The 21899-nt window shown below is 40.6% G+C and overlaps 1 protein-coding gene across 1 annotated transcript in view; it reads right to left on the bottom strand.

Annotated features, from left to right (window-relative positions):
* Window positions 1-11696: 11696 nt before the first annotated feature.
* The window catches only part of LOC140204290 (nuclear protein AMMECR1-like), a 97420-nt gene continuing 87217 nt past the window's right edge, over window positions 11697-21899 (bottom strand). The window contains exon 7 of the mRNA XM_072270886.1: window positions 11697-16485. Coding sequence (XP_072126987.1) covers window positions 16371-16485 — 115 coding nt within the window. The 3' untranslated portion in view covers window positions 11697-16370. The remainder of the gene's footprint in view (window positions 16486-21899) is intronic.

Below are 21899 nucleotides of genomic sequence, written 5' to 3'. Positions count from 1 at the left end.
GGAAAATCAGTTTGATGCTGAATCCCAAGAGTTAGAATTTGTAGAATATCTATAAGGTGACTTTAGAGGAAAAGCAATTCTGGATTGGGTGTTAATGTAATGAACCAGATTTGATTAGGTTAAGGACACCTTGGGAGGCGGTGATCAAAATATGATACAATTCCCTCTGCAGTTTGAGAGGGAGAAGCTAAAGTCAGATGTATCCATATTACAGAGGAATAAAGGGAATTACAAAGAGGAGCTGGCCAAATTTGATTTGGAAAGGGACACTAGCAGAGCCACTTCACCGAGGAGGCTCTAGTTTCTGGGAATAGTTCACAAGTTGCAGGACAGGTATGTCCCACAGAAGTTGTTGTTCTCAAATGGCTAGGCTAGGCAACCGTAGCTGACAAGGGAAGGTAAGGACTGCATAAAAGCCAAGGAAAGAGCATGTAAGGTAGCAAAAGTGAGTGGCAAGTTAGATGATTGTAAAGTTTTTAAAATCCAGCAAAAGGCAACTAAAAAAAGCTATACAAAAGGGAAAAGATGAAATATGAGGGCAAACTAGCCAATAATATAAAGTGAGATACTAGAAGTTTTTTCAGGTATATAAGGAATGAAAGGGAGGTGAGAGTTGATATTGGATCACTGAAAAATGCTGCTGGTGAGATAGTAATGGGGGACAAAGGAATGGCTGGTGAGCTTAATAAATAACACACACAAAATACTGGAGGAACTCAGCAGGCCAGCCAGCACCTATAGAAAAAATTACAGTCAACATTTTGGGCTGAAACCCTTCAGCAGGACTGGAGAAAAAAACGCTATGGAGTAGATTTAAAAAGTGGGGGCATGGGGGAGAGAGGGCCACTAGGTGATAAGTGAATCCTGGAGGGGGTGGGATGAAGTAAAGAGCTGGGAAGTTGATTAGTGAGATGCGGTGAGAGAGGAAAAAGATGCTGCCTGGCCTGCTGAGTTCCTCCAGCATTTTGTGTGTGTTGCCCAGATTGCCAGCATCTGCAGATTTTCTCTTGTTTGAACTTAATAAGTACTTTGTTTCAGTCTTCACTGTAGAAGAGACTAGCTGTATGCCGGAGGTCTATAAGTGTCAGAGAGCAGGAGTGAGTGCCATTGCTATTACAAACTGAAATGCCTTAAGGTGGATAAGTCACCTGGACCAGATGGACTACGTCGCAGAGTTCTGAAAGAGGTTGCTGAAGAGATAATGGTTGCATTGGTCATGATCTTTCAAGAGTCACTTGATTCTGGCATGGTTCTAGAGAAATGGAAAATTGCAAATGTCACTCCACTCTTTAAGAAGGGAGGAAGACAAAAGAGAGGAAATTATAGGCCAGTTAGCCCAACCTCAGTGGTTGGGAAAGTGTTGGACTCCATTATTAAGGGCAAGGTTTTGGGGTACTTGGAAACCTATGATAAAATAAGTCAAAGTTAGCATGGTTTCTGTAAAGGGAAATCTTGCCTGACAAATCTGTTAGGATTCTTCGGGGAAGTAACAAGCAGAGTGGACAAAAGAAAGGCAGTGGATGTCATTTACTAAGATTTTCATAAGGCATTTGATAAAGTGTCTCACAGGAGGCTGCTTAAAAAGATAACATCCTGCATTGTTAAAGGGAATATACTGGTATGGACTGAAGAATAGCTGACAGGCAGGAGGCAGTGAGTGGAAATAAAAGGAGCCTTTTCTGGTTGGCTGTTGTTGACTAGTGGTGTTCCTCAGGGGTCAGTATTGGGACCACTACTTTTCACATTGTTTGTCAATGATTTAGATAGTGGAATTGATGGCCTTGTGGCAAAGTTTGTGGATGATACGAAGATAGGTGGGGGGGGAGGTAGTACTGAGGAAGCAATGTGATTGCAGCAGGAATTAGATAAACTGGAAGAATGGGCAATAAAGTGGTAGATGGAGTACAGTGTTGGGAGATGTATGGTAATGCATTTTGGTGAAAGGAACAATAGTGTGGACTATTATCTAAATGGAGAGAAAATTCAAACCTCATAGGTGCGAAGGGACTTAGGAGTTGTCATGCAAGACTCCCAGGATAATTCACAGGTTGAGTCTGTGGTAAAGAAGGCAAATGCAATGTTGGCATTTATTTCAAAGGGAATAGAAGATAAAAGCAAGGAAATAATGCTTAGCATTTATAAGACACTAGTCAGGCTATACCTAGAGTATTGTCAACGGTTTAGGGCCCCATATCTCAGAAAGGATGTGTTGTCATTGGACAGACTCCAGAAGAGGTTCACGAGGATGATTCTGGGAATGAAGGGATTAACATATGAGGAGCATTTGACAACTTTGGGTCTGTACTTTCCGGAACTTAGAAGAATGCCTAGGAATCTCATTGAAACTTACCGAATGTTGAAAGGACTAGATATGGTGGATGTAGAGAGGATGTTCCCTCTGGTAGGGGTAACCAGAACAAGACAGCACAGCCTCAAAATTGAGGGGCGACCTTTTAGAACAGACAGAGTAATTTTTTTTTATCCAGAGAGTGGTGAATCTGTGGAATGCTCTGCCACAGACTGCAGTGGAGGCCAGGTCCGCGAATGTATTTAACGCAGAAGTTGATAGATTTCTGATTGGTCCGGACATCAAGGGACATGGTGAGAGGGCAGGTGTATGGGGTTGAATGGGATCTGGGATCAGCCATGATGAAATGGTGGTGTGGACTTGATGGGCCATCTGGCCTAATTCTGCTCCTACATCTTATGATTTATACAGGATGGCAGAATATAGCATTAATGGTAAGACTATTGGCAGTGTGGAGGATCAGAGCGACCTTGGGGTCCGAGTCCATAGGACACTCAAAGCTGCTGCGCAGGTTGACTCTGTGGTTTAGAAAGCATACAGTACATTGGCCTTCATCAATCGTGGGATTGATGAAGAGGTAATGTTGCAGCTTTATAGGACCCTGGTCAGACCCCACTCGGAGTACTGTGCTCAGTTCTGGTCGCCTCACTATAGGAAGGATGTGGAAAGCATAGAAAGGATGCCGAGGAGATTTACAAGGATGCTGCCTGGATTGGAGAGCATGCCTTATGAGAATAGGTTGAGTTCAGCCTTTTCTCCTTGGAGTGACAGAGGATGAGAGGTGACCTGATAGAGGTGTATAAGATGATGAGAGGCATTGATCATGTGGATAGTCAGAGGCTTTTTCCCAGGGCTGAAATGGCTAGCACGAGAGGGCACCGTTTTAAGGTGTTTGGAAGTAGGTACAGAGGAGATGTCAGGGGTAAGTTTTATACACAGAGAGTGGTGAGTGAGTGGAATGGGCTGCCGGCGACAGTGGTGGAGGCGGATACGATAAGGTCTTTTAAGAGACTCCTGGACAGGTACCTGGAGCTTAGAAAAATAGAGGGCTATGGGTAACCCTAGGTAATTTCTAAGGCAAGGACATATTCGGTGCAGCTTTGTGGGCTGAAGGGCCTGTATTGTGCTGTAGGTTTTCTATGTTTCTATCCATAATTTAATTTTTTAAATATTATATATACAGTGCAGAATAGGCCCTTCTGGCCCTTCAAGCTACACTGCCCAGCAATTCCCGAGTTAACCCTAGCCTATTCACAGGACAATTTACAATTACCAATTAACCTAATAACTGGTATGTCTTCGGATTGTGGGAGGAAATTGGATCACCTGGAGAAAACACACATAATTCAGCTAATTAGGGAAAGTGAGGAGGTGATTGATAATACCTATAGAGAGATAGTGGACAGTCCCCCTCAGAAATCGATATATTATCTTAGATACTGCTGGAGAGATTGACCTGACAGAGGAAGACCACAGCGAACGGGACTCTGGCACTCTGCCTAGTGCCGTGATCAAGAGAGCAAGGAGAAATGCAGTAGTTATAGGGGACTCCATAGCGAGGGGAACAGACAAGAGATTCTGCGGGCTGGACAAGGATACCCGGATGGTGTGTTGTTTCCCTGGTGCCAGGGTACCGGATGTTTCAGATCAGGTCCAGAGTATTCTGAGGAGAGAGGGCAAGCAGCCAGAAGTCTTGGTACATGTTGGTACCAATGACATAGACAGAAAAAGAGAGGAGGTTCTGAAGAAAGATTACTGGGGGCTAGGAAGAAAATTGAAAAGCCAAACCTCCAGAGTAATAATCTCAGGATTACTGCCTGAGCAACATGCTAATGAAGGTGAGAATAGCAGAATTAAGCAGATGAATGTGTGGCTAAATAACTCGTGCAGGGGGCAGGGCTTCAAATTCTTGGGTCATTGGGATCTATTTTGGGGGAGGCATGACTTGTACAAAAATGATGGGTTACACCTGAACTCAAAGGGTACTAATATCCTGGCGGGATTGTTTAATATAGATGTTAGGGAGGGTTTAAACTAAGTTGGCGGGGGAAGGAAACCAGGGTGTTAGGGTCCAGGAAGAGGAAAATAGAAATAAGTCAAAGATACTGTGCAGCAAAGATGGCAAGAAGGACAGGCAGGTGAATGGGCAGGATAATTTGCTGTGGATAGAAATATAGCAAAATCAGTAACAGATACTGACCTAAATGTACTGTACTTAAATGCACGCAGCATTAGAAATAAAGTGGATGACCTTGTTGTACAGCTACAGGTTAGAAGATATGATATTGTGGCCATCACTGAGTCATGGCTAAATGATGGATGTGATTGGGATCTGAATGTCCAAGGATACACAGTGTATAGGAAAGATAGGAAGGTAGGTAAAGGGGGTGGCGTGGCCCTGATGGTAAGTAACGATATCAAATCACTAGAAAGAAGGGACATAGGATCAGAAGAGGTAGAATCCTTATGGGTAGAATTAAGAAATAGCAAGGGTAAAAAGACACTAATAGCAGTTATATACAGGCCTCCAAACAGTAGCCGGGATGTGGACTACAAGTTACAGCTGGAAATAGAAAAAGCGTGCCAGAAGGAAAATGTCAAGATAATTATGGGGGATTTTAATATGAAAGTGGATTGGGAAAGTCGGGAAGGTAATGGATCTCAGGAGAGGGAGTTTGTAGAATGTCTACAGGATGGCTTTTTGGAGCAGCTTGTCCAGAAGCCCACCAGGGGACCGGCTGTTTTGGATTGGGTGCTGTGTAATGAACCTCACGCGATTAGGGAGCTGGAGGTAAAGGAACCTTTTGGAAGTTGTGATCATAATATGATTGAGTTCAGTTTCAAATTTGAAAAGGAGAAGCTGATATCAGGTGTATCGATATTTCAGTGGAACAAAGGAAATTACAGTGGTATGAGAGAGAAACTGGCCCAAGTCGATTGGAAAAGTAAGCTAGGTGGAGGGATGGTAGAGCAGAATTGGATGAAATTCCTACAAGAAATAAGGAAAGTGCAGGAAAAATATATTCCAAGAAAAAAGAAAATCATGATTGGAAAAATGGCACAAATGTGGCTAACGAGAGAGGTTAAGGCTAAAATAAAAGCAAAAGAGACGGCATATAAGGAAGCAAAAATTAGTGGGAAAACTGCGGACTGGACCACTTTTAAAAACTTACAGAAGGAAACTAAGAAAGTCATTAGGAAAGAAAAGATGAATTATGAATGGAATTTGGCAATTAACATAAAAAGGATACTAAGAGTTTTTAAAAAATATATGAAGAGTAAAAGAGTGACACAGGTAGATATAAGACCAATTGAAAATGATGCTGAAGAAATTATAATGGGTAACAAAGAGATGGCAGAGGAACTGAATGAGTATTTTGCATCGGTCTTCACAGTGGAAGACATTAGCAACATACCTGATAGCCAGAGGTCTCAGGGAATAGAATTAGGTACAGTCAAGATTACGAGAGAGAAAGTGCTTGGGAAGGTAAGTGGAATAAGAATAGATAAGTCTCCCGGACCGGATGAGGTACACCCACAGTTTCTGAAGGAGGTGGCTTTGGAGATTGTGGAGGCATTGGAAATGAAATTCCAGGAATCAATAGACTCTGGCATGGTTCTGGAGGACTGGAAGATTGCAAATATAGTTCCGCTGTTTAAGAAAGGAGGGAGGCAGCAAAAAGACCTATTAGTCTGACATCGGTAGTTGGAAAGTTATTGGAGTCGATCCTCAAGAATGAGGTTATGAAATACCTTGAGGTGCATGACAAGATAGGCCAAAGCCAGCATAGTTTCATGAAGGGAAGATTCTGCCTCACCAACCTATTGGAATTTTTTGAGGTAATCTCAATTAAGATTGACAAGGGAGAGGCTGTGGATGTTGTGTATTTGGATTTTCAAAAGGCCTTCGATAAGGTGCAGCATAAGAGGCTGCTTAATAAGATGACAGCTCATGGAATTACAGGAAAGATATTGAAATGGGTGGAGCATTGGCTGATAGGCCGAAAGCAAAGGGTGGCAATAAAGGGATCCTATTCTGATTGGTTGCCGGTTACTAGTGGTGTTCCACAGGGGTCGGTATTGGGGCCGCTTCTTTTTACAATGTATCTCGATGATTTAGATTATGGATTAAATGGTTTTGTGGCTAAGTTTGCGGATGACACCAAGATAGGTGGAGGAGCAGGAAGTGTTGAAGAAACAGAAAGGTTGCAGAGAGACTTGGTCAGTTTAGGAGAGTGGGCAAAGAAATGGCAGACGAGATACAATGTTGAGAAATGTACCACAGATTATTATTTAGATGGGGAGAAAATTCAAAAACCGGAAGTGCAAAGGAACTTGGGGGGTCCTTGTGCAGGATACCCTAAAGGTTAATCACCAGGTTGGATCAGCAGTAAGGAAAGCTATGTTGGCATTCATTTCAAGAGGAATAGTGTGTAAGAGTAAGGTGTTGATGAGGCTCTATGGGGCACTGGTGAGACCTCATTTGGAATACTGTGTGCTGTTTTGGGCCCCCTATCTTAGAAGGGATGTACTGATGTTGGAGAGAGTTCAGAGAAGATTTATGAGGATGATTCCTGGAATGCAGGGCCTTAGAGTATAGAAGAATGAGAGGGGATCTCATGGAAACATTTTGAATGTTGAAAGGGTTGGACAGAGTAGATGTGGGAAGTCTGTTTCCCTTGGTGGGCGAGTCCAGGACAAGAAGCCACAGTCTTAGAATTAGAGAGTACCCATTTAAAACAGAGATGAGAAGTATTTTTTTTTAGCCAGAGGGTCGTGGATTTATGGAATTCATTGCCACATACAGCCGTGGAGGCCTGATCATTGAGGGTGTTTAAGGAGGAGATTGATAGGTATCTAATTAGTCAGGGTATCAAGGGATATGGGGAAAAAGCCAGAAATTGGAACTAGATGGGAGAATAGCTTAGCTCATGGAGTGGCAGAGCAGACTTGATGGGCTGAATGGCCTACTTCTGCTCCTTTGTCTTGTGATACTCCATGGGGAGAACATACAATCACCTTACAGGTAACGCTGGAAATGAATTCTGAACTCCGATGTCCCGAGCTGTAATCCGTTAGTCTTGCGAGACTTGAAAGTCTTCACTCTCCAGGACGCAGGCCTGGGCAAGGTTGTATGGAAGACCGGCAGTTGCCCATGCTGCAAGTCTCTCCTCTCCACGACACCAATGTTGTCCAAGGGAAGGGCATTAGGACCCATACAGTTTGGCACCAGTGTCGTCGCAGAGCACTGTGTGGTTAAGTGCCTTGCTCAAGGACACAACACGTTCCCTTGGCTGGGGCTTGAACTCACGACCTTCAGGTCACTAGTCCAATGCCTTAACCACTTGGCCACGTACCCACTCCCTGTTTCCATCAGGAGACAAATTATCCAACTGACATCTTCTACAAACTAATAGCATCAGAGCAACCGCTACATTACCATAGCGCCCGATAATATAAAAGACAACACCAAAATTTTTTTTCATATACTGTATATAAAAAGTAAAAGAGAAGTAAGAGTGGATATCGGACCACTGGAAAATGACACCGGAAAGATAGTAATGGGAGACAAATAAATGGCAGAGAAACTTGATCAGTATTTTGCAATTCTTCACTGTGGAATTTACTAGCAGTATGCTAGAGATTGGAGTGTCAGGGGGCAGAAGTGAGTGTAGTTACTGTTACTAAAGAGAAGATGCTTGGGAAGCTGAAAGGTCTGAAGGTAGATGAATGACCTGGACCGGATGGACTACACCCCATGGTTCTGAAAGGAGTAGCTGAAGAGACTGTGGAGCCGTTGGTAATGATCTTTCAGAAACCACTAGATTCTGCAATGCTTTTGGAGGACTGGAAAACTGCAAAGGTCACTCCACTCTTTAATAAGGGAGAGAGGCAGACAAAAGGAAATTTTAGGCCAGTTAGCCTGACTTCAAAGGTTAGAAAGATGTTAGAGTCCATTATTAAGGATGAAGTTTCAGAGTACTTGGAGGCACATAATAAACCAGTTAGCATGGTTCCTTTATGGGAATATCTTGCCTGACAAATCTGTTGGAAGTCCTTGAGGAAAAAACAAGCAGGATAGACAAATGTAAGTCAGTGGATGTTGTATACTGAGTTTTTCTGAAGGCCTTTGACAAGGTGCCTCATATGAGACTGCTTAACAAAAGTCCATGGTATCATAGGAAAGATACTACCATGGATAGATTAGCTAACTGGAAGGAGGTGAAAAAAAAGGAAAAAAAGGTGGGGGGGGGGCCTTTTCTGGTTGGCAGCCGTGTTCCACAAGTGTCAGTGCTTCTTTTAATGTTACGTCAATGATTTAGATTCCCATTTTTTGCAAACTTGAAGGGTAGCCAAGGGCAATCACATAGGTCCCAGCTATGCTTGCCTATTCATCAGCTATATAGAACAATCTATGTTCGAAGCCTTCCCCGATTATACTCCTGAACTCATTGGTGTTGCTTCATGCACACATGCTGAGCTCATCAATGTTATCAATTTTGGCTCTAACTTCCACCCTACCCTTAAGTTCACTTGGTCCATCTCTGACACCTCCATTCAGGGCCCCAAATAGTCCTTGCAGGTGAGGCAACACTTCACCTGCAGATGTGCTGGGTTAATATATTGTGTCCGGTGTTCCCACTGCAGCCTCTGTATTGGTGAGACCCGTCATAAATTGGGGGACAGCTTTGTTGAGCACTTCTGCATCACTGGCTGCAAGCAGGACTTCCCAGTGTCAAACATTTTAATTCCCATTCCTATTCCAACATGGTAAAGGAGCAACACCTTATATTCTGCCTGGATACCCTTCAACCTGATAGTATGAATATCGATTTCTCCTTCCGGTGAAGAAGTTTCCCAACCCCCTCTGACCTCTCACTTCTTCAGACTTGCCTATTACTTCCCCTGGGCCCCCTCCTCTTTCCCTTTCTCCTATTGTCCATGCTCTTTTGTCAGAAGTTCCAGACGATAAATATTCTGGTAGTTTAACCTCAACATTCAGTGGTATTTTCATTGAAATTCTCCGCCATCAGAGGCTCTGTTACATTCAGCCAGGAGAACTCCCTTCCACATATCAAAAAGCCCTGAGCACCGAATACAACAAAGACTCCATGTTCAGGCAGCAAACACCAGAGCCGCAGGTTAAATTCATGCCCGAACTAGCTGCACCTCTTGGAAACCTGTATGGCAGAGCTTTTAAAGTGAAGGAGCCACTGCACTGGTTTGTCATGAGCAAAACTGTATGTCTTTTTTAGAAGCAGGACATACCTGGGCAATCTTCCATACTATTGTGTGCTTACTGGTGTTTAACTACCGGCTAAGTAACTGGGGAAGACTACAGCTGTGACACGGAGATCAGAGGCTAGGTCTTTTATAGCAAGTGAGCCTCATTCTGACATCCATCATCTATAAGACACATCCACTTTCATTGATCAGTGCAACTCCAAAAACTAGTGACTCCATACCCACTTAACCAGCATTTCATTCACCACCCTAAACAGTCATTTCCACACAGTGTACACCATCTACAAAAAGTATTGCACTTGTTCACCTGGACATCTCTTGTAGCATCTCAAAGTCACCGAGGAAGGCATGGGTTTCAGGCACAAAGAAATCCACCTGCAGCTTTCTGTCAAAATAGATATAATTTGGACTGGGAAATGTACCTTTACAAAGAAAGTACGGCAGCACCTCTACATTCTCATAGGTTTTTTGAAGATTCAGCATGCCACCTAAAACTTTGATGAACTTCTATAGATGGGTGGTTAGAGTATTTTGACTAGTTGCATCATGGTCTGGTATGGAAACAACAATGCCCTTGAACAGAAAAAGCCTACAAAAAGAGGTGGATACAGCCCAGTCCATCACGGTTAAAGCTCCCCATCCCCTACCATTGAGCACATCTATGTGGAATGCTGTCGCAGGAAAGCAGCATCCATTGTTCCCCCACCATTCAAACCATGCTCTCATCTCGATGCTGCCACCAGGAAGGAGATACAGGAGCCTCAGGACCCACACAAACAGGCTCAGGAACAGTTCTTACCCCTCAGCCATCAGGACCTTGAAGCAGAGAGGATAACTTCTCTCACCCCACCACTGAACAGGTCCTACAACTTATGGACTCACTTTCAGGGACACTTCATCTCGTTATCAATATTTAGTACTTATAAATAAATAATAATAAATATTTGCAGAGTTTGTTGTCTTTTGCACTCCGGTTGTTTATCCATCATGTTGGGTGTGGTCTTCCATTGATTGTAATTTGTTTCTTGTCTTTATTGTGAATGCCCACAAGAAAATCAATCTCAGGGTTGTATATGGTGATGTATATGTAGTTTGATAATAAATTTACTTAGAACTTAGAATATAAATCTTGGATTTAATGTCAAAAATAGAATCAGTAAAACATTATACACGAAAAGTGACAAACAACCAATGCTCATTTGGCTTACTTTGCAAATTAGCTGTTTGTCAGTCTGTGTTTGTGTGTAGTATTTCACTGATTCGATTGTATTTCTCTGTGCTACTGTGAATACCTGCAAGAAAATCAATCTCAAGATAGCAGACAGTGATATTATTAATAAATTTACTTTGAACTTTGAAGCTCCCACCCCAAGAACAGCAGAAGGACTGCTCTGATTCAGGATAGTGATTCAACATCTTTTCAGGGGGTTCTTTCTGGTGATACACAGGTCCTGAAAAAGATGAATAACTGAAGCTTCATCTCAAACAAAAATAGAAAATGCACAGAATACTCAGATCAGCCAGCATATAGAGAGAGAGAGAGAGAGAGAGAGAGAGAGAGAATGATTCAATCAATGACCTTTCATCAGAACAGATGAAAGTTCAATGGAAGCACATTGATCTGAAGTATTAACCATTTCTCTTCGTCAGTGCTGCCTGACAAGAGTTCTTCCTGCTGCACTTCAGGTTTCCAGAATCTACATTCTCCCCCCCCCACCCCCAAGTGAAATCTACATCAAAATAGATAACAAAATTAAAAAAATCATTTGCACAACTATGACCTTTCTGTAAATCATTGTGTTTTTTTTTACTTACTTCAAAAAGGGCAGCACTCTGATGTGATCTAAATTAGCTTTGTTATACTTCTGGTTTTGACGTACTCAGGATTACTGGGGATCCAGATGGTACTTAGAAAGTTTTCAGGGGATATGCATCACAGACAGCTAACATAGCTTCAATGACAATTCATTTCAAAATATTCTGCACTCAAAGACAGTTGATGAACTAAATTCTACACCATTGTAAATTACGAGCAGCACAAACTGTGAATGTATTTTGAAGCCATTGGTGGGTTACCGAGGAGAAATATGTATAATTAACAAAATTTCAATACAGTCATTCATTACAACACTTGTATGTGCTTTTATTGGCATTTTTATTGATAAAAAACAGTGTGGGGAAAATGCCCCACATATTTCACTAAATATCCTTATTGATTCACCCTCCCTCCTCAAATAATCTTCAGCTTAGAAAAATTCACTGTAGATTTCTGTAGATTCTGGAATTCAGTTTGTTCTGATTGTAGGTGGTTTCCCTTCACAGAGCATTGGCAAACAGTCTCCCTTGACTGGAAGTCCATTCGATCCACTAGTACTGTTCATACTTTATGAAGTGGTATCTCTCCCAACTTGAGTGGAAATAATTTCAGTGCCTGTTACCTCCACCGTCACCCATTGCATAACATTTAAAAATAAATTCCATTCAGTCAAAAAATTGCATTTCTAACCATCTAAACCCACAATATTGTGAGATTTTTCTTGAATCTGTCCAAAACTAGTATAGTATACATTCGGCACGTGAAACACTCATTTCATTCTGTGTACCAATGAGACCAATTACTTATTAATATTTTATTGGGTTTAAAATGTAAATGGTTTAAAATGTAACAATAGTGTTAAAACTACTACATTGTTCCACAATCCATGTCTCACAGACCCACTGATCATTTTGTAATAAAGACCCCCCCCACACTGACTTACAACCATACTATAAATGCCCATTTCAACAATCATAACACTAATAGTAATTGTAAAATTTTAAATGTGGAAGAGGATCTAGTCATAATGAAAGGGAGTTCTTCACATATACTGTGGTGCCATTATTCAACAATTACTAACAATGAAAACATTTTTGGGTACAAGCTACACCAGGTAGTTGTTATCCCAGCATCACTGTATCATCAGTAGGTAAATCAGTCTGCTGGTGACAGTGTTAACTCATTTTGTTTTAACATATAAAAAAAACACTAAAATAACTTAGAAACTAGATCCAAAAATTCAGAAAAGAATTGACTTCAATGTACAAAAACTGTCATACGTGTTAGAAAAGTTTGATACAACTCTCTCGCTCTCTCAGTGCGATTAACAACCAGTGTAGTTACTGGGTCCAGAGTAAAATTAAGAAACAAGAGTTCAAACAACAATGGCAAAAATAATTAAACACATCTTTGTATAAAGATTTCCTGCTGGTCTCTAAGATACAGATTAAAGAAACCCTTAGGTCTGAGAGGCACACAAGTGGGCTTCTTCGATACAGCCACCACATGGCAAAGTTACCAGTCATCAATGTTCAACAGTGCTCAGTGAGAATCTTCAAATTAAACTTAATTGAATCAATACTACTAGCAAAACCAGTTACAAATTGTACAAAAATAAAAAAACAAATTATTAAAATCTCCTGCAGTACCTTGAAGGACTGGAAAGCAGGTTTAATTCACAGCAGCATTAGATCATGGCTGGAGGCATCTTTGGTTCAGTCTGAACGACAACACGATGTAACCTCTACTGCACAACAGTATATAAAAAGTGAACATGTTTAAGAGGTGGCATTTAATGTAACAGCCCCATAAAAATATTAAATATCTAATGCTTCGATTTATTCATTTTCTCAAAGGAAAAAATTGACCAGCATGAACATACTGTCATGCTCCTATAGCTACACACGACAAGATATGTCCCATTCCACCATGCCATGCAGGGAAGTATTGCTGACCTCGTCCTTGCAAGGCTGCAGGATTTTATATATTTGTTTTCATCATTATTACACTGGTAATAAAGTTTTGTATAATATCTGCATATATCAAGATTATTCCGATATGAACTCGGAGTCAGCATGACCAGTCACGTGACCTATTCAGAGTCGTATAGCACCATTTTTTCTCCCCCCCCCCCCCCCCAAAAACTAGTAGAGAGCTCAGGGAAAGGATGAGCATGCCGAGATGATAGACATGATGTTTATAGAAATTCAGTAAACTAAGTTCCACTTGGCAGCCAAAAAGATTGTTCAGTTTTGTGCTATTTGTGTCAAAATTAAGGCAACACAAGTGAAATTTAAACAATTGCTTTTGGTGTTACTGTGGATGCACAACCCTTAAAATTCTTTCATTGTGACTAATGGAAGGAGTCAACGAAAACGGCAACTTAACATACTGAGCCCTCTTTCACAGCATAAAGACAAAACTTCATTCACTGTCTGAAAGCCCTACCATTCAATGCCTGAAACTTTATTTAAATTGCCCACTGGCATATTCAAAAGCAGAACTCATGGTTTATTCCAACAGTTATCAAAGGTGAAATTAGATGAAGACAGTTTTGACAAAAGAGTCCTTGAAACTTAGCTGATCTTCATCAATACAGCCAAATCTTAAAAAATCTTCAGAAGAATGCCATATTGACTTTAAGGCTCAAATATATAATTCTGAGTACAAGGATCTTTAAAAAAAAGTCATATTAAAGGCTAAAAATTTAAAGACTTGTTAAGAATTCTTACAGCTGTAGTCCTCAAATTTGATTTGTTTCAATAATGCTTTAACGAAAATCTCAAAGAAAAATTGAGTAGTTAATCGAATCTTTCAGGGCAAGAGAAATATGTCCTTTGGTACCAGTAATAGTCCTGCTTATGCCAGATCTAAACATTTAATTTAGGTAGTTGTCTGCACCCTTTTTCCCTGAAGAGATACAAATTTTTATTTTCTTAAAAGGAGAGCAGACAAACATAAGGCTTAGCAAAGTAATACTGTGTTGTTAAATTTTATACATGTAATCTGTTCAAAACTGCCTATATTTTGAGAAAAGGAATTGAAAATAACTCATATTTATCTGTCCAAAAGCTGGAAATCCAAAGTAAGAATGCAGAAAATGGAAAGTATTACAAACATTTCCTACTTTTATTTTGCATCTGGAAATATTGGGTTCTTCAAAAAGTTCACCTTAGTCAGAAAATTTGAAATAACTTAATAAATTCTCTTAATATAAACCTCTAACACTGACCATAAGTGCCTGAGCAAAATATTGTGTTTACAAAATGTGTTGGCAGCCTCAGGTTGCATAAAATACTGTGCATTTTAATGCTTCCCTGAGTTATAGCACCATGACAGCCCAGTCACTTGTCTTAATTCTTTTCTTCGTATAATTGCTAATGTACACACTGACTAATGCAATCACTGTTCAGAATGTAGAGAATAGGAAAATGTTAGTCAATTATCTATAATTAAACTCAACGCAAACCATGTTTGTTTTACTCAAAGACTACATGTACTAGAACCAAAGAATTGTCACAGCCTGGCTAATTATTGGAAAAGGCTAAATCAATGTTTATGCTTTCCTAGAAGCAAATTCAAAAAAATCTGTTTTCTCTGGCGATTCAGTCAGAAACAGAGTGGTAAAATTGTGTTTTAAAGGAGAAAGCTTACTACTATGCTGCACTGCCGAGCCACAATGAACAAAGAATGATATAGAGTTAAGAAGTTTAGTGATATTTTAGATGTGTCCATCTAGGTTTGTTGAGTAAAAGAGAACTCCAAAATTCAATTATATTTAATTGAAGCTATTCAAAACAACAAAATAGGAGTTATTCCAAAGGGAGCACCTCATGTATGGATAAATGGTCTCTGGTGGTGGTAAACTTATTCAATAAAAAACATCTACCACATGATATTTTACCCTCATTCTTCGAGGAGAAATAAAACAGCAAGAGAATGGAGACCCAAAAAACAAGAATGCTTTCACAGTGTTACGATAGTAATGCATAATCACACTTTTTAAACCATAAATCAAATTTCAATTCAGAATTCCTTTTGAAAGGAAAAATTCAGATAATTCTGCAGCAGCATGATGATATATTAAAAATGGTTACCTTTTCCCCTCGAGGGAAAATACAACTGACGAATATTTATATTCAAAAGTAGGTGAACGTGAAGCATCTTATGATTATGTGCTATCTGGCAAATATACTTAATAGATATTCAACCATGGATAGCTCCGAGGAATAGTTTTTATCATGAGCCCTCTGCATATACATAAGTATAATATGATATTTCAGGAATTCAATTTAGCCCTTTCCTATTTAGCTAGGGAGAAAATAATCTGATCACTGGTGTTAAATACTGGCCTCCAGTTGTACTCAGTGTACACATTTGGCTTTGTTGACTGTAACAGAATCAAAGTGCAAAGCTGAGCACAAGCAGCTGATGCTCTCACATACACTCAGGATTAACCAGCATGTTTCGTAATTGCAATTTAAAGGCTGCATTTTAAACATGAAAGAGAAGTTTAAAAATTTATACTAAAATGATTAGTTTAAGGAATTTGATGCAAATCAAAAGCAGTAATGTTATAATGATTTTTAAACTCATTTAGAGCATCTGAATCAACCTTAAAGAAAACTAAAGAGTTTTATCTGCTCAATGAAGAAATGTAATTGAGCAAAGAGATAACCCTGAAAATTCTTGTTCCTGGAATCTGGAGCACAAAACAAACTCAACTCTCCTTCCATTTATCCACAGATTAAAGAAAATTTGGGAATGCAAAAAGCAAAAGTGACAATTTCATTGGAATTTTTTAAAAAACTGTGCTGAATAAAAATATAATGTTTCACCCGTTGCCAAATTGACATCAACGAAACAGCTGTATGTCACTATGGCAACGGAAACTATCATCATAAAATGGTACAGTAATAGAGATAGCTAGACCAGGAAGGGGAAGGGTCCCCGGGGAAGAGGTCTGCTGAAAGATCAAGTGACTGGTCATGCAAGTCATTGTCAGGAATAATGGTTGTACGATGGTAGAGGGTGTGCAATGCCATTCTGGTAGTGGTGGTGCTGGCGGTGAGCTAGATACTCTGAGTAACTCAGTGTCATCTTTTCACTATGGTATCTGCAAAAAAAAAAAGAAAAAATTTTGTTAGAAGATTTGAAAAGAGTCAAGAAAGAATCTTAACTGCTAATATGGTGAACATCTTCAATAAACATCGCTTAGTAGCAGGATCCCCATTAATTTCCCCAAATTATTGAAAATATACTATGGATTCTTTCTAAGTGACTCCAATAAAGTTTGTTACTAAAGCACAAAAACAGGCAAGAAATAAAATACACAGATACTTACCTCAAATACTTTACATGAAGACAGCAATCCCAGGTTTGTATTCCCCTCATTACTTATTCATTCCCTGTATGATATCCAGTTGCACACAATGAAGTATGATGCCTTTTTCTATACCTTTAGCACTTTACTGAGCCAATCATTTTTGCTCACAATCCATCTGGTTGGTTGGGGTTGGGGTGGGAATAATTGAACAAAATCTAGCCAATTCAACTTTGTAATTCTGAGTGAATGATTAACATGGTGATTAGTTTTTGAAAGATCAAAATGAGACTTAAGGTTCAGGCGATAGCATTTGTAAATGAGAAAGAACCTTGCTGCCAATATTTATCTATATACCTACATCAAGTAACAGATTACCGAGTCATTTATCAATATTATCTGTAGGACTTGCGCAAACTATGACTGCCATTTTGTTCAAACAACTTTGCCTGCACTAAGAGTAATTCACTGAGGTGCCCAGAGGAACTTTGCAGGCATGAAGAATACAATTTAAATGCAAGTTTTGCAGGTGAATGGCTGAAGTTAAATGGTGAAGCTGAAATTTAATCCAAAAATTTGGATTAGGTTCAGAAATGTCAAATCCCTCACTCACATTTATGTCTAGTGAACTTAGATTACAATAATTATCCTATGTAAACATTTAACACAGCAAAATGAAACAATATTAAAATCCCACTAAAATTACAGAGGACCAGGACCAGTGTGATTTCAGCATAAAGTCATGTATAATGCTGGTACCATGTTGCAGCTGGAAGGAATTATTTTCACAGTAATTACCGAAGCAGGAAATAAGAGTAAAGAATGATTAAATAACACAAACAGATCTACATTTATAGATGTATGCTTGATACAGTTCAGTTTCCAATGACGGAATTTGTTTTGTTTCAGTCGCAAGCTGACAATTCCAAAGCAAACCATCTTGTTTTACAAATAGTTCATTTTGTTTTGTTTTATACTTTGAAGCATCACTCAACAGCAGATAGAGATGACAACAGCATTTGTACATTATTCCAGGCAATTTTCTCAACCATTAATTTGCTTGATTTCATTCAGCATGAGCAAAGGTATGTTGCAAAGTCTTGCCTTTCTTTATATTACAAAATTAAGACCTCTGTCATGTTGGGAAACTACTTGTCTCAAGGCTTGGAGATTATATGCATTTCATTTGGCTCTTAGCGTATGCAAAGGCCTGGGGACTTCACAATAGGCTTTCTGGCTATTGTCTACAGGTAATTCAACAAACTAAACCAGTACCATACTATCCTTGCAATTACAACAGATTTAATCATGCACTTGCCTTACTGTTGGCTACACTTAAATGACAACTTTTGCCAAACCTGCAAAGAGCATACCACATTGCTGTTACAAAGACCGATCAGTGGGAACAAAGTGCGAAGCTAAGGAACAACCTTCTTACTTAGGCATTCCTTGAGTTCATAAATAACTTGCTTCCAGTCCAGTTCAATAAATTAAGTCAGACCAGGACTTGCAAATTTTGGCAATGGGTTGGGCTGAATCATGCAGGTCAGTACTGGACATTGAATCATTTCCCACCAGTCCTGAAAGTTGATTCTACTCTATTGGGAACCCTGCCATAGGTACAGCAATATGGAAAAAAAGATTGGAGATGATGCTTGGAAAATGAAGCTGCCTTTTTGGACCTCATTGGTTAGAATCAAGGCCTGCATGGCATCATGATACAAACTTAAGGTCAAGAATTTCTGCTGGCAGCCATATTTGAGAAGGATGGCCCAACTGATTGAGCCAAAGGCATCAAGGAGGTCAAGAAAGGGTATGTATTATGGTACAAATTCACACATAACCTGACTACTCCCAGCAAAAAATGAGCCATTGCACCTGACAATGTCCGACTGGACATGCACCATAATTACGATTCATGAAAATACTAGGAATCTGAATTTATTTGATGAGAATGGCTAGAATATGTAGGATTTTATAAACTGCAACTGTAAAGCATTTCAGCATTAGAAGCTCCACTATATCTCAAGGAAAAATGAACATCTACACAAGTACCTGAAGGGAAAGGTCCAATAGAATATCTGTAATCTATAGGAACATTGAAATACAACAGCACAATACAGGCCCTTCAGCCCACAAAGTTGTGCCAAACATGTCCCTACCTTAGAAATTACTAGGCTTACCCATAGCCCTCTATTTTTCTAAGCTCCATATACCTATCTAAATGTCTCTTAAAAGACCCTATCATATCCACCTCCACCACAATTGCTGGCAGCCCATTCCACGCACTTACCACCTGAGTAAAAAACTTATCCCTGACATCTCCTCTGTACCTACTCCCTAGCACCTTAAACCTGAATGCTCTTGTGGCAACTATTTCAGCTCTGGGAAAAAGCCTCTGACTATCCACACGATCAATGTCTCTCATCATCTTATACACCTCCATCAGGTCACCTCTCATCCTCTGTCGCTCCAAGGAGAAAAGGCTGAGTTCACTCAACCTATTCTCATAAGGCATGCTCCCCAATCCAGGCAACATCCTTGTAAATCTCTCTGCACCCTTTCTATGGCTTCCACATCCTTCCTGTAGTGAGGCAACCAGAACTGAGCACAGTACTCCAAGTGGGGTCTGACCATGGTCCTATATAGCTGCAACATTACCTCTCGGCTTCTAAACACAATTCCACGATTGATGAAGGCCAATACACCGTACGCCCTCCCAACCACAGAGTCAACCTACGCAGCTGCTTTGAGTGTCCTATGGACTTGTACTCCAAGATCCCTCTGATCCTCCACACTGCCAAGAGTGTTACCATTAATACTATATTCTGCCATCATATTTGACCTCCCAAAATGAACCACTTCACACTTATCTGGGCTGAACTCCATCTGCCACTTCCCAGCCCAGTTTTGCATCCTATCAATGTCCCGCTGTAACCTCTGACAGCCCTCCACACTAACCACAACACCTCCAACCTTTGTGTCATGAGCAAACTTACTAACCCATCCCTCCACTTTCTCATCCAGGTCATTTATAAAAATCACGAAGAGTAAGGGTCCCAGAACAGATCCCTGAGGCACACCACTGGTCACTGACTTCCATGCAGAATATGACCCGTCCACAACCACTCTTTGTCTACTGTGGGTAAGCCAGTTCTGGATCCACAAAGCAATGTCCCCTTGGATCCCATGCCTCTTTATTTTCTCAATTAGCCTTGCATGGGGTACCTTATCAAATGCCTTGCTGAAATCCACATACACTACATCTACTGCTCTTCCTTCATCAATCTGTTGAGTCACATCCTCAAAAAATTCAATCAGGCTCGTAAGACACGACCTGCCCTTGACAAAGAAATGCTGACTACGCCAAATCATATTATACCTCTCCAAATGTTCATAAATCCTGCCTCTCAGGATCTCCTCCATCAACTTACCAACCACTGAGGTAAGACTCACTGGTCTATAATTTCCTGGGCTATCTCTACTCCCCCTCTTGAATAAAGGAACAACATTCGCAACCCTCCAACCCTCCAGAACCTCTTCCGTCCCCATTGATGATGCAAAGATCGTCGCCAGAGGCCCAGCAATCTCCTCCCTCGCTCTCACAGTAGCCTGGGGTACATCTCATCTGGTCCCGGTGACTTACCCAACTTGATGCTTTCCAAAAGCTCCAGCACATCCTCTTATTTAATATCTACATGCTCAAGCTTTTCAGTCTGCTGAAAGTCATAGAACGGATGGTGGGTGAAGCCAGCAGGAGATCCAGCAACTTGATGACAATCATGATGTGCAGATTCTTCAACCTCTCACTGCTGCGGGCGGAAGTTCCCACTTGCTTCAAAAAGGCAACAATTATACCAGTGCCTGAGAAGAATAATGTGGGCTCCTTAATGATTATCGCCTGGTAGCACTCACATCGACAGTGATGAAATATTTTGAAACGTTGGTCATGACTAGATTGAACTCCTGCTTCAGCAAGGACCTGGACCCACCGCAATTTGCCTATCGCCACAATAGGTCAATGGCAGACACAATCTCAATGGCTCTCCACACGGCTTTACACCACCCGGACAACACAAACACCAACGTCAAGATGCTGTTCATCGACTATAGCTCAGCATTTAATACCATCATTCCCATAATCCTGATTGAGAAGCGGCAGAACCTGGGCCTCTGTACCTCCCTCTACAATTGGATCCTCGACTTCCTAACCAGAAGACCACAATCTGTGCGGATTGGTGGTAACATATCCTCTTCACTGACGATCAACACTGGCACACCTCAGGGGTGTGTGCTTAGCCCATTACTCTACTCTCTACATACCTGTGGCTAGGTATAGCTCAAATATCATCTATAAATTTGCTGCTGATACAACCATTGTTGGTAGAATCTCAGGTGGAGACGAAAGGGCGTACAGGAGTGAGGTATGCCAACTAGTGGAGTGGTAAAACTAAGGAAAACATACCAATCCCCAGAGGGATCAGAAGTGGAGAGAGTGAGCAGCTTCAAGTTCCTGGGTGTCAAGATCTCAGAGGATCTAACTTAGTCCCAACATATCGATGTAGTTATAAAGAAGGCAAGACAGCGGCTATACTTTATTAGGAGTTTGAAGAGATTTGGCATGTCAACAAATACACTCAAAAATTTCTATAGTTGTACCGTGGAGAGCATTCTGACAGGCTGCATCACTCTCTGGTATGGGGGGAGGGGCTACTGCACAGGACCGAAAGAAGCTGCAGTGGGTTGTAAACCTAGTCAGCTCCATCTTGGGTACTAGCCTACAAAGTTCCCAGGACATCTTTAGCAAGCGGTGTCTCAGAAAGGCAGCGTCCATTATTAAGGACCTCCAGCACCCAGGGCATGCCCTTTTCTCACTGTTACCCTCAGGTAGGAGGTACAGAAGCAATTCAGGAACAGCTTCTTCACCTCTGCCATCTGATTCCTAAATGAACATTGAATCTTTGGACACTACCTCACTTTTTAAAAAAATATACAGTCTTTCTGTTTTTGCACTTTTTAAAATCTATTCAATATACATAATTGATTTATTAGTATTAATTTTTATTTTATTTTTTCTCTCTGCTAGATTATGTAGTATTGCGTTGAACTGCTGCTGCTAAGTTAACAGTCACATGCCGGTGGTAATAAACCTGATTCTGATCTGATTCAATACTATCAAGGCCATCTGTGGCCCAAATAAGCAACTG

Source organism: Mobula birostris, chromosome 10 (genome assembly GCF_030028105.1).
Source record: "Mobula birostris isolate sMobBir1 chromosome 10, sMobBir1.hap1, whole genome shotgun sequence".
Taxonomy (NCBI): Eukaryota; Metazoa; Chordata; class Chondrichthyes; order Myliobatiformes; family Myliobatidae; genus Mobula; species Mobula birostris.
Note: the sequence above shows the minus strand (reverse complement) of the source record. Positions and strands in the feature narration are given on the sequence as shown.